The sequence below is a fragment of the Phoca vitulina genome, unplaced genomic scaffold, assembly GCF_004348235.1.
Source record: "Phoca vitulina isolate PV1807 unplaced genomic scaffold, GSC_HSeal_1.0 scaffold20, whole genome shotgun sequence".
NCBI lineage: Eukaryota > Metazoa > Chordata > Mammalia > Carnivora > Phocidae > Phoca > Phoca vitulina.
Window position 1 is genome coordinate 23,377,450 of NW_022589723.1, and position 13,436 is coordinate 23,390,885.

General features: G+C 32.5%; 1 protein-coding gene across 14 annotated transcripts in view; it reads right to left on the reverse strand.

The window, feature by feature from the left end:
• The window catches only part of ZNF280D (zinc finger protein 280D), a 305,658-nt gene that overhangs the window by 98,234 nt on the left and 193,988 nt on the right, over window positions 1-13,436 (reverse strand). For 13 of the 14 annotated variants that reach the window (XM_032417673.1, XM_032417674.1, XM_032417680.1 and 10 more), the window contains 3 exons: window positions 10,430-10,576; window positions 7,786-7,851; window positions 7,547-7,686 (listed from right to left, as the gene is read on the reverse strand). In XM_032417673.1, coding sequence (XP_032273564.1) covers window positions 7,547-7,686; window positions 7,786-7,851; window positions 10,430-10,576 — 353 coding nt within the window. Of the gene's footprint in view, window positions 1-114; window positions 409-7,546; window positions 7,687-7,785; window positions 7,852-10,429; window positions 10,577-13,436 lie in introns of those variants that run through there. The other variant, XM_032417684.1, reaches the window with a different exon arrangement.

The following is a 13,436-nucleotide window of genomic DNA, read 5'->3' on the forward strand; positions in this document are numbered from 1 at the left end:
CTAAAACTGAAAGCAAGCTCTTACTTACAGCTGGTTTGTTCCTAACTAGCTAATTAAAACAGGGCAAATTCTAGTCTTTTTTTTTTTTTTTCAAGAGAAAGGAAACATATATACCCATTTTAAATCAGCAGGATTGATACACTTTAGAGAGCTACTAAAAATGCAGTATTCCCATCAAAGAGCAAACAGTAAAACTTCGCAAAATCTATGGGTAAAAGGAAAAAAACAGGAAAACATACTGACATAAGTACAAATTTAAAAGCATCTGTATCTCTATAAGCCCCCAGACAAAATATCAGGGCAAACAAATTAGGAATCAATCTGCAATATTGTGCATCAGGATTAGGGATGAATATAGCACATGATTTGAGTTTTAGAATCATCTTTATTGGAAAAATTTATAAGGCAAGGGTCAGGAAAAGAAAGAACCCCCCCCCCCCACTCTTCCTGCTATTCCAAATAAAGCCATGCAAGATTGGGATAATCTCCCATCTCAAAGGGCAAATATGAAAGCTGCTTGATCAACAGGGTAAACCCCAATAAGAAAGCCAGGCAAATGGGTTAGAATGAAAGCTATTTATAGGAATAATCTGGGACAGCTGCTCTGCTCCTGGAAGCCTTAGGGCTCAAGAGAAATTTTAGCCTTTCTGTCAGGAGAAAAGATGGTCCCAGAGAAGATGATCTCAAGAAGAGTGAAAAGTATGAGATGAATGATAATGTGCTCAAGAATTAGGTAGTATAAATTTGTGTTAGCACACACAGATATTTAGTATAATTACGAAAAGTGTGATCAATTTAAGGATGTATACGCCAATACTATTATATATTAAATATACTGACAGACACACTCACAAAACATATTCCAATTCTATTTTTAAAAGACCATCGTTGTAGAGTAAGCACTCAGAGTGAATTCTGGACCATTCTATACGTCATAATGTACAACAAGCAAAAGTTTCAGGATTAACAATGCTTAAAAATCAAAAGGGAGGGGCGCCTGGGTGGCTCAGTCATTAAGCGTCTGCCTTCATCTCAGGTCATGATCCCAGGGTCCCGGGATCGAACCCCGCATCAGGGTCCCTGCTTGGCGGGAAGCCTGCTTCTCCCTCTCCCACTCCCCTGCTAGTGTTCCCTCTCTCACTGTGTCTCTCTCTGTCAAATAAATAAAATCTTAAAAAAAAAAAAATCAAAAGGGAAACAGTCACCTTAAGAGAAAAATGGGCAAAGGCTATAAACTGAGACACTTCAAAAGCAAAATACAAATGACTGATACATAAAAAAACTTTTTTCCAACTTACTAGTCAGAGAAATGCAAATAAAAACAGTGGCAATTTTTAACTACTGAACTGGCACTGTTTTAAAGATAATAATATGTAATACAAAATAACTGGATACTCCTCTTAAAAGTATTCAAGTCATGAAAGAAAAAGAATGAGTACAGAAAAATATAAGACTAAGAAGAAAAAACTAACTGTAAAGTGTGATCCTGAATAGGATTCTGGGAATGAAAACTGGCATTAATTGAAAAACTGGTAAAATTCAATTAAGGTTTGAAGTGTAATGTTAATTACCTGATTATGACACATAAAATGTTAGCATTAGGGGAAACTAGGTTAGGCATATATGAGAACCTCTGTATTATTTTTCTTGTAAGTCTAAAATTAGCTTGAAATAAAAATTTAAAAATTAAAAAGTAATGATAACATTCACTATTGGCAAAGTAGAGGTTATATTTTGGTACAACATTTCTGCATGAATATGTTGGCAGCAGCTATCAAAGGCTTTATTAAGTTCACATCGTTTGGTCCAATTATTCCACTTTAAAAATTTATGATAAGGAAATGAAGATGTTTAATGAGAATTCTTTTTAATAACAAAAAATTAAAATCTGTATGTCCAACAAAAGAATGGTTAAATAAATTATGATAGACTATCATGCAAACACTAATACTATGTTTTTGAGAAATATCCAAAGGCATAAACCCAGTAGAATGTTCAGAGAAAAAAGAGGAATACATATTTGTATACATAGTATGGTCCTGATTTATATATATACTCTATAGTACGCTGCAGGGGGGGGAAAAATTCAAAATATAGTATGTACCCTTCTCTCTTTCTAAACTTCTCTCCAAAATAAATATTAAAGATAGAAACACAAAGGTTTTATTTGGTTTGTGCTTAGTAACTAAGGGCTAATTAAGTTTTCAGAATTTTGGTTTGCTACTAACTTCTATTGACATTGGTGTGTTAAGTTATGGAAACAAAATGAATGAAGGGAGTATAAACTTTCAGTTATGGAATAAATTAGTCATGGGGATGTAACGTACAGCATGGTGACTATAGATAATAATACCGTATTGCATATTTGAAAGTTGCTAAGTGTAGATCTTAAAATTTCTCATCACAAGAAAAAAATTCTGTAACTACATATGGTGATATAGATGTTAACTAGATTGCGGTGAACATTTTGCAATATAAATAAATATCAAATCATTATGTTATACACCTGAAATTAACATAATGTTGAATATCAATTATACCTCAATAATAAATGTTCAAAATTTTAAAGAGATGAGCTTTCCTCACCACACTCTGCATAAATTGCAGAATAAATAAAATACCAAATAAATAAGTAAATAAATAGTTGTTGTTTAAACAAAAAAGAAGTTATGGAAATAGGTATCGAAGTAACTCAAACCACTTCTAGAATTTGAGGCCTAACAAACCAAAATCTGCATTTGAACCTTAACATGTAATATAAAAAATGCGTAATCATGCTCAATCTTATTTCATAATAAATATTTTCTCCAATATTTGCACTTAAAAAATGGAAAATATTCACTTGTATTTTCCAAAATAGTTCTTTAACAGAAATATAAAGTTAATACTCTTAAACACTTTATTAGGAAACAACTCTGGTTAATTAAGCTCCGGAATTTCAGCAAGCAGGCACACATTGTTCAACAATAACTGGTTAAAATAATTCTCCAAGAGGGAAAATATAAAAAGTTCAGAAAGATATCAAATACAATAATAAGGGTAGAATAGACACCAGACTGGGATTCAGAAGACCAGCACATTTAACTCTATACCTTGGACAAGTCACTTCTGAGCTTCAAGTTATTCACCTTTCAAACTGAAATAATAGTCACAATTGTTTTAAATGTACTTGTACTTCATGATTCATGTATGTATTAAATCAAATAGTTGTCACATTACTAATAAAAAACTAATATTATACCCTATTTTATAAATAGGTAAACTAATGTTAGGTGTAGTTATATAAGGCTCCCAATACAGTCCTGCTTGTTATTGATGGAGCTATAATGAGAACCCAGAGCCTGACTGATTCCAAAGCTATACCCTTAAGCTAGATCACAATGACTTTACTATAAGTGATAATAATATATCCCTGCTATCTGTGAGAGTTCTGAAAGAGATGTTGAAGTATAGAGATATTCCATTGAAAAAGTAAACACACACACACACACACACGACATAAAATGAAAAACTGTAATTATAATTTATTAAAAGCAGTGGCTTCCAAAATTCAGAGTAAATTCCCTTAAATAGGAGTCTCAATTCATCCCAGAATATGTCTGTCATTCTTAACTTTGCACATTAAAATGACTTGAAGAGTTTTTTTTACAATACACCATTTCCAGGACCCACCCAGACCAACTGGCACAACCTCGCCTTTTTAAAAGCTTAACCAAGATTGGGAAACACCAATTGAGGTGTTTTGATTTTAAAACTATATGCAACTAATGAATCGTTGAACACTACATCAGAAAACACTAATGATGTATTATATATTGACTAACTGAACATAATAATAAAAAATAAATAAATAAAACTTATGCCCAGAGAAATAAACATCTCAGAAATAGTTCTAGTTTCTAACTTTTATAACACCAAAGATACACACCTTCCCTTTGTTGTTTGTTTTTGGTTTTTTTTTTTCTCACTGGGTCCAGTGTTGGAAAGATTTTTATTTATCAAACTGAATTAAATAGTAAAGTTTCTTTTTCCAGTTTTCTATCCTGCAAAAGCCACAACTTATGAAAAGTACACTGAGTTAATTTGATTCCAACTAACAGCAAAAGATCTTTACATTTTAAGTAGCTTCCCATCTTTTGAAATATTAGGAATAACCTGCAGAACCTTAGAATCCAAGCTTGAGAGTCAGTGGTCTGGGTAAAATATCTCATTTTAGAAATGAAGAAAATGAGGCTCAGAGAGGTTTCAACAATGCTTATTAAACAAGGCTGAATCAGCATTCAAGTCTCTTGCTTCAATCTAAGTTTTTTAAACTACTGGTCCAGGGCTTATATCACTATTAGTTATTATTTCAGATAGTTATTATCTCAAGTAGTAACAGCTCAGGGAGAGAGAAACATTTGCCTAAACCTATTCTTTTATGATACATACATCTTCAAAATATAAGTGGAAGTTGAATTTACTTAGCCATAGATTTAAAAATCTGTAGCCTTCCTTTTCATTGTTAAATAAATTACAATTAAAATAACTCTTCTATGAAAAATAACACCTCAAAATATCAGTTTTTAGTGCTAACACATCTGCAGATTACCTAATAGTAATATGATATGAAATACAGGAAAAATGGATTATTCCTACAAAAATATGTGGATTCAATTCTGGTTTTGAACTTGAATATTTGCAAGAAAATTTACAGGTGCTTTGGGAGACAATAACGGAATTACTGTCAAAAGAACAAACATTTTCATTAAAATTTATTATTTCTCTAAAGCCAGTGCCAAATAGCTTACGATAAGCATGACAAAACCACTGAGTTAATTCAATTCCAGCTAATAGTAAAGAATCTTTACATTTGGGGTAACTTTTTCTTTGAGTACTCTAACTCCTTGGCTTCAGGACCCCTTTACACATTTAAAATTTATGGAGGACCCAAAAGAATTTTTATTTATTTGGGTTATACCTATTGATATTTACCATATTAGAAATTAAAACAGAGAAATTTTTAAAATATTTATTTAAAGTAACAATAATAAACCCATTACAGATTAACATAAATAACATTTTTATGAAAAGTGACTATCTTGCAAACACAAAAAAATTAGCGAAAAGAGTGGTACTGTTTTACATTTCTGAAAATCTCTTTAATATCTAGCTTAATCAAAAAGTGTTGCAGTTTCCTATCTGCTTCTGCCTTCAATTTGTTAGGACATGTTATTTTGCTTGAAAAATATAGAGAAAATCTGGCTTCATAAAGATATATAGTGGAAAAAGGGAGTAGTATTTTAATAGCAATTTAGGATAACTATGGATATACTTCTTTGATACTACACCAAAATTCAACAGTTGGTATTTTCTTAAGGGTTTACTGTAATGTGGCATCTGACTTTCTAATTACTAAACTTTTTGTACTTTGTTACATTAAAATCTATTTGTCAGTCTCGCACTTTGAATGGATCTTTTATCTGTATGATTTTGTAACATCATGCACTGGTTATTTCAAAAATATTGGTTTCTTTGTATTATGCTGATCCTCCAAATGTTCACAGAATTCATTATATAATATCAAAAAATCATATTTATTAATTGCACCACCGAGAGGAAAGTCTTTAAGTACTGGGAAGCTGTCAAGATCATAGTGGCAGGTACAAGTTTTCAAAAATTCTAATTTGTGCTTGAAAGCTCAACTTTACCCAAGAAATGCTATCAGCTGTTTTCCTTTAAGTGTGCACTTTGTTCAGTTTTGAGGAAATGTCTGCCAAATAACCAAGACTGAATCACTCACTATGTGTAGCAAACAGACTCTAAAGTGGCCTCAATGATTCCCACCCCCTGGTGTTCATGTCCTGCATGATTCCCTCTCTTTAGTGTAGGCAAGACATGTGACTTGCTTCTAACCAACAGAATACAGCAAAGGTAACAGGATATACATGATTTTGTGTGCGGGACTACATTACATAAGATCATAATGCCATTCTGCCAAGGATTTTCTCTACTATGGGCTTTGAGCAAATAAGCCATGTGGGAAAGACCCACTTGGCAAAGCCAGAGACTCTCAGTCTGACAACTGTTAAGAAACTGAATGTTGCCAATTACCATGAGAACTTGGAAGCAGATACTTCTCCAGTCAAGCTTCAGATGAGACTGCAACCTCAGAGTCCAACTTTGAATGTAGCCTTGTGAGACCCTGAAGCAGAGGATCCAGCTAAGCCATGACCTGACTCCTGACCCATAGAAACTATGAGATAATGTGTGTGGTTTTAAACCATTGTTTGTGGTAATACTGATACACAAAAATAATACACCATGGTTTATCAGTCATTCTTTCAAGTAAAAGTAGTCTTCTATTTTTAAAAAGTGGGTGGTTTAGGTCACATTTCAATCACACCAGTGCTTTTCCTCAAGATAACCATTAAACTTCAGACACAGAAGTGCTTTTGCATACTATCCACTTCATCACACAAAATATTTTTAAAAGACACATATTCAAAGGTAGAGATTTAACAAAATAACATGTAAATACTTCATCAAGGAAATCAAGGATGAATATATTTTACTGGGAGTGCATGGTGGGGATGAATACAAAAACTACTCATACTTGGTACCACTGTCTTGATTTATACTAAGGCACCAGCAGTTTACCCAATATTACTTTTGAATCACCAATGCGTATGTCAACGTGGCGGAAAAGGCAAATAGTGTCTTTGTATTATTATGACAATAGTATTGACTCCCAAACCCATGAAAGAGTCTCAGGGGAACCCGAACCCCAGGGGACTGAAGACTACACACTGAAAACTGCTGCACTAAGGCAATGGTTCCATTTTAAGTATATATTTATATATAACATATATGTATATATGTATGTAAATACATATAAACTAGGGGTTAGTCTGGATTGAAATCCCAGATCTATCATTTTGCCAGCTGTGTGATCTTGAATGAATAATTTAACCTCTGTGAGCCTCAATTTCCTCAACTATAAAACAGGAATAATAGTAATAGTGCATACTTCACAGGGACAGTTAAGAATTAAGTGATTAATTTATGTATAGCATTTAGAACAAAGCCTTACACATAAATATCAACTTAATAAATATTAACTATTACCATTAACTATTACTATTTGTTAAGAGTTTTTAAAACTAAATTATGAAGATATATTTTCAGAATAAAAATCTACAATGTCCTCTCAAAAGTTTTTCCAATTAAAAACCAAGAACAACTGACCCAATTTACAATCTTAAATAATTTTCCATTATGCAATATTCATTATGCTTTTATTCATGTTTTGTTAACACAATTTTCAATACTTTACCTATTTGATTTAAGCATGTCACCTGATTTAGGAACCGGCTCCATGGGTAGTTCCTGTAGTTATTACTCTGGGTACTGGCTAAGCTATCATAAAGATGGTGACATTTTCTGATGCTAATTATGCTTCTATTGGATGACTACCCATGACAATCCAGAATTTTAATTGGTATTGTTTATACTGATAAGTAATATCCAATGTATCCCTGAGCTGTGTAGTTTCAGAAACACTTACAGGTTTAGACAAAGGCTGAACAATAATAGAACTATCTGAAGATCTAGATTCAGGATGAAAATTTACTGGCGAGGCAGCCACTGGATTTGATGTTGGGTTCGTGTAGTGTTGACTTGTAGGCTTGAATGCAGCAGTAATACCTGCATTTAAAATTACATAATACATTAAATATATTTTTATATAACCAATGATGTCAAAATACTTCACTTTAAAAGTAAAATAGTAAAGCAATACTGTACCTCGACTGAGTGCACCATTCTTTATTCCCCTTGAATATGAGCTGGGGTTTACTCTATTCAAAATATCTACAAAAAATTATATTTATTTTAAAATTCATTATTTGAATAAAATATATGTTAAGAAAATAGAAATCATGAATTGAAAACCATCACATAGATTCCTGGAAGGAGTATATAAGTTGTCACTCACTTAAAATACAGTTAATTTTAAACATATATATCTTTATCTACTAAAGAAAGATTACTAGCCTTGTTTTAATAGAATAAGAACAACCTAACTGTAACTCAAAATCCAAAAGCCAGAAGTAAAAGATTGATAAATCTGACTACATGTAAGTCAAATTTTCTACAAAGCTTCTTTTATGGCAAAGAAATAGTTCACATAATTAGTAAAAATCTTCCAAAAATATATGTATATATAACCTATAATTAATGTATATATCTTTCTTTGAGTGATGACAGGGCTATATCCACTCAGGTTCCTATCACTCAAAACCAAACCCCTATCCAACCTCCATATCCCATTCACACCATCCTTGAAAGTATCATTATGAGGGATCTCACTGGATTATCTGCAGCATTAATTTTGAGTCCTGAAAGGGAAAAACTAGCAGAGATTGCAGACTAAAATAACAGTTTATCAGAGTACCTTATAACTTAAGGGGTTTCAAATCTACCAGTATACCAGAAGTCAATCTGAGCCTGATAGAACTTTCAGGATCACTTTAAAGTCCCCGATTCTGGCATGCACGTGAACTTCTGCAACTTCTAGATTATTTGCTAGTCAAACTAAAATTGGGAAGAGTGGGGATTTGCCAAAAATCGCTGGTTACAAAAAGGTAAAAGCACAAACAAGTACAAACCTCATAAAAATTTCCTTTTTCCCTCATAGTAAAAAAGAACCAGATCCCATAAAATAACTCTATGAAGTACAGGGCCACACAATAGTAGGGTTGTTTTCTGACAATGGCAATGCAGTGCTCTATACCTAAGCATTACCTATGTCTCATAGAACAAAAACCTGCTCAAACAACTTGACACCATTTTCACTCAGAAATTCAAGATTGTTACTCAAACCATCAAAGAACTATTGGCCAAAGTACTTTTTAGTGGCTGTATTCTACAAAACACAAGTTTTTACCCTCCTTTCTAGCAGTTCTATACAAACACTTAACCCATATTCCATATATTAAAATATTTTATGGCTTACACAAAAACAACAATAAATTCATTTAAATTCTGCATAACAGTCCATTAAATAATTTTTACTGGGGTCAGTCTCCTTTTTGACAGAATTATTTTAAAACTAATATGCACTGTTCTAGTTGAATACTGTTAACATCTTCTACTTGGTATAATTCAATTTGATCTTAACTTATTTTTTTCAATAAGATAATATGAATAACTATTTTATAATATAGTAATATTCCATTATAAAATGATCACAATGACTAGAAATAGTAATTAAGAGAATATATAATCATGTTCCACTATCATCAAAAAGCATGCCATCATGCCTAGTTCAATTTATAATCAAAGTGGCACTCCACTTAGAACCTAAGAGATTACCAATCTGCCACAGGAAATGGTATTGAGAATTTAATTTAAGTGATCCTCCCTCTGATAAAACTGAATAAAAATGCCATTCCAAGTTCAGAGGAAATAGAAGAAAGAACCAAGCTTTCAGAAGATTTAAAAGTAGTGTCTTAATCATACTTTTAAGCACTGCCTTGATAAGAAAACTCTATTATGCTGGTCATATTCTTTGGTAAATTCACCTGGCTTAAACAAGTAAACAAATAAACATGTACCTGCAATTGGAAATTATCTATCTTCTCTTTCTGCCCTAACATTTGTATGTTATTTCTCTGTACTTTTTTACATTTTTGAGTGGACATTTTAATAAGTGTCATTGGTCTTTGCTTTATAGCATTCTAACAACATCAAATCCAACTACTCTAACTAAAATCTAATAATCCACAAAGGTACCAAAATATTCTGCTAGAAAGCCATAAAAGATTTAAGTATTAACTAATTGCTACATCATCTAAGTACATGGCTGTAGACAGTGTTCTTCTATTCGATAAATATAAATGAGAGCTGGTAGATGAATGTGGTCAGAAGCTGCAGCCCCTGTTGGCACACAGGTTAGAGACTGCAATTATTCTCTGCCTATATATTTTGTAGCAATGTATGATGACATTGTAGTTGCCTGAATGTGAGAACCCCTGTCTGAGGCTAAAACTTATTTAGTATACTATGACATTTGAAGAAAAGTATTTGAACCTCTTCCAGTTCTGTAATTCTGGGTTTAAGTGGGGGGAAAAAAAAGTTAAACAGAAACAGGTTACTTGGCTCCACTAAAAATTATGATTTCCAATTTCAAAAGACCTCCCATGTTACCAGCTAATCTTAGACTATTCTTTTCCTCACATCTGATATTTTAACCTTTTACTTCCCTCCTCAAGTCCTCAATCATGTCCTCACCCTGATTCTGTAATTCTCACTCACCTCTCACCAAATCTTTCATCTCTAACTCCTTACAGAGGAACAAGGACATGAGTACCTTATAAGGCAGTTCACAAGTTTTTCCATTAGAAACAGTATTTCATAAAAATTGGCTCCACTAAAAGTAAATGCTTACTTGAAATTGCTGGTTTTGAACTTGTTATCTCTCCAACAAAGATTGGCTCATCATCATCATCATCCTCAACCTCTTTTACTTTCTTCTGCCATGGTTCTAACTCTTCTTCTTCACATTCCATAAAGAGTTCTGCCATTTTTGAATTATCTAATTTTCAAAAGGAGAGAAGCAAACCTTATTTTCAAAAAAAAAAGTAAATACATTTTTTTAAAATTCACAGTATATTTAAGATCTACTTTAATAGCCCTAATAGCAATTTGTGACTTGATATTTGTAGTTAGTTCATGGCAGCAACAGTGAGAAACTCAGAGCTCATTCTCTAAGACATAAACTAATGAATTTAGATAAATAGATAATGGTTGACAGTAGTCATTTACATGAAACAGTCAAAATGAGTTCCAGTCATATGCCTGGAGTATAATTTTATCTACAAAAAGGATTGCACCTAACCATTATCTTGGGGGAAAAAGTATTAACAAAGGGGAGATAAACTAAGAAGAAGAGGCAACTCACAGGAGATATACTAGAAAAACTGAACCAAATTCAGGAATTCCAGGCACAAAGCAGGGATGAGGCGCTGGACTAAAATAAGGGAACAAAGTGAGACTTACTCTATTCAGGGCAAATTAGACATTTCTTACCTAAAGAAACAGATCAAAGAACGTGGAATAAATATGAACATACGCCACCCTAGAAGTTCTGACCAAGCACAGAGCTCCTAGGTAGAATTTTAGTACCTCACTCTTAAATATTAATGGACAATCAATAAGTACCAGAAATTTCAGGAAAACCTCCAGTCTTTTAGACCAAATCAATAAAAAGATAAAGAATCCTAAGAAAAAGAGATAATGCAGAGAGCGAGAAAAATATTAAAGAAAATATAATTAGCATCTTTAGAGATATTAGATAAGAATTTTATAAAAATATTCAGGAAAAAAATCAGATTAAAAATATGATAGCCAAAATTTTTTAATTCAGTTTTTTTAAAAAATCATAATATCCCCAGAGGTGGAGCTAAGAGAAAAAGAGAAACACACACACACACACACACACACACACACACACACACACACTAAATAGAGAAGAGAACACAAGGTTGTCAGAGAAAATCAATTTCAAAGTACAACATTCACCTAATAAAATTTACAGAAAGAGAATAGAGAAAAAGCAGGGAGGAGGTTATCTGAGAAATAATACAGAAAAATTTCTTAGATTGGAAAACGTAAATCTCTGGGTTGTAAGGCCCCACTAGGTACACAGCACAATGATCAAGAAAAAAGTTATATCAAGACACATCATCATGAAATTTCAGAACAAAAGAGATAAAGAGAATCTCTAAGATCTATGGGGCGGGGTGGGGATTGGGGTGGGGTGGAAAGAACCGTTCATATTCAAAAGGTCAGTAAGAATAAGAACTATATTATAATACTTTAGTAGAAGACAGTAAGTAATACTTCAGTAATTTCTAACCAAAATTATTTTTCAATCTAGAATTCTTTACCCAAACTTTTCATCAAGTGTGAAAATAAAGAAGAGCAACATCACACAAGATTTACTTCCCACATAACCCTTCTCAGGAAGTTACTACAGAATCCATAAAAATATGAGACTTAACCAAGATAGAAGATACAGCATGTAGAAAACACGGTATTCAATACAAAGTCCCAGGACAATAGTTTTCAGCAGACCCAGAAAACAACCAGTCCAGACTAGATTGGAACAGTACTTCAGGAGGAAATGTCTCTGGGACACCAAAGAAAAGATGATTAAAATGTAAATTTTTAGACTACCTGACAAGTTCTACCGTGTAGAAAACTGAATTGAGAGGCTACTGAAGAGTATGGGAAGACGTGCCTATAGATTTTTATACAACTTAGCAAATGAAAATACATGAAAAGCATTAATAGCTAGATACATGAGAAAGAAAGAAAGAAAGAAAGAAAGAAAGAAAGAAAGAAAGAAAAGAAAGAAAGAAAGAAAGAAAAGAAAGAAAGAGAAAGAAAGAAAGAAAGAAAGAAAGAAAGAAAGAAAGAAAAGAAAGAAAGAAAGAAAGAAAGAAAGAAAGAAAGAAAAAAGAAAAAAGAAAGAAAGAAAGAAAAGAAAAGAAAGAAAGAAGGAGGGAGGGAAGGAAGGGTAAATGTATGTATTCTATGTATAATAGCATATTAAAAGCATATTACCATGCTCATCAGTGAACAGCATTTATTATAGTCATCATAATGAAACATCAACTATGGATTAAACCAAATATTGAGATAATAATTATACTAGGAGATACTTGGAGGAAAGGAAGGGCTAGCTCTAAGAAAGCAAAAATTCTCATGACATTATTAGAAAGTGGTTAAAACTGATTATGCAACAGCACAACATATATGCACATATGAACATAAGCACTCTTCAAGAAACTGTGGTTAAGCTATTTAAAGTCTTTTCAGATGGTCTGACTCTTTAAACTATGTGCATATATTCCTTTAAGCGGAAATGGAGAAAAAAGAGAAGGTGAAGGGAGAAGGGGAAGAGAAACAGTACTGAGGACCTAAAGTAGTAAGAGTGGAGATGGATATAAGTGGATATAACTAAATATATGGAATGAGATGGGGGGTGGTCTACCAAAAAAAACCCCAACAAACAAAAAACAAAAAACAAAACAACGCTCCAGGGTTCTGGCTTTGACAATATCTTTCATTTATCATTAAATATAGTCATTTCTAAGGGTAATTTTTTATAATATTAGAGTAATGCCACTTCTACTTTTGACTCAAAATTAGGACAATGTTCTACCACCTCTTAAAAGATACTAAAAGATACTAACTGAAACAATGCTTTGGGGATGGCATACCACGGATGGTATGGGGATGGAAATACCGTATCAAATTAAGAACCATTCTTCTATAAATTTTTAAATTTTTTCCTTTCTATAAAAGTATGTCGCAAATTATTTCCTGTCTTAACATTATTTAAATGTTAATAGTCCACCTACCAAAACAAAAAAGGCCTTCCCATTTTC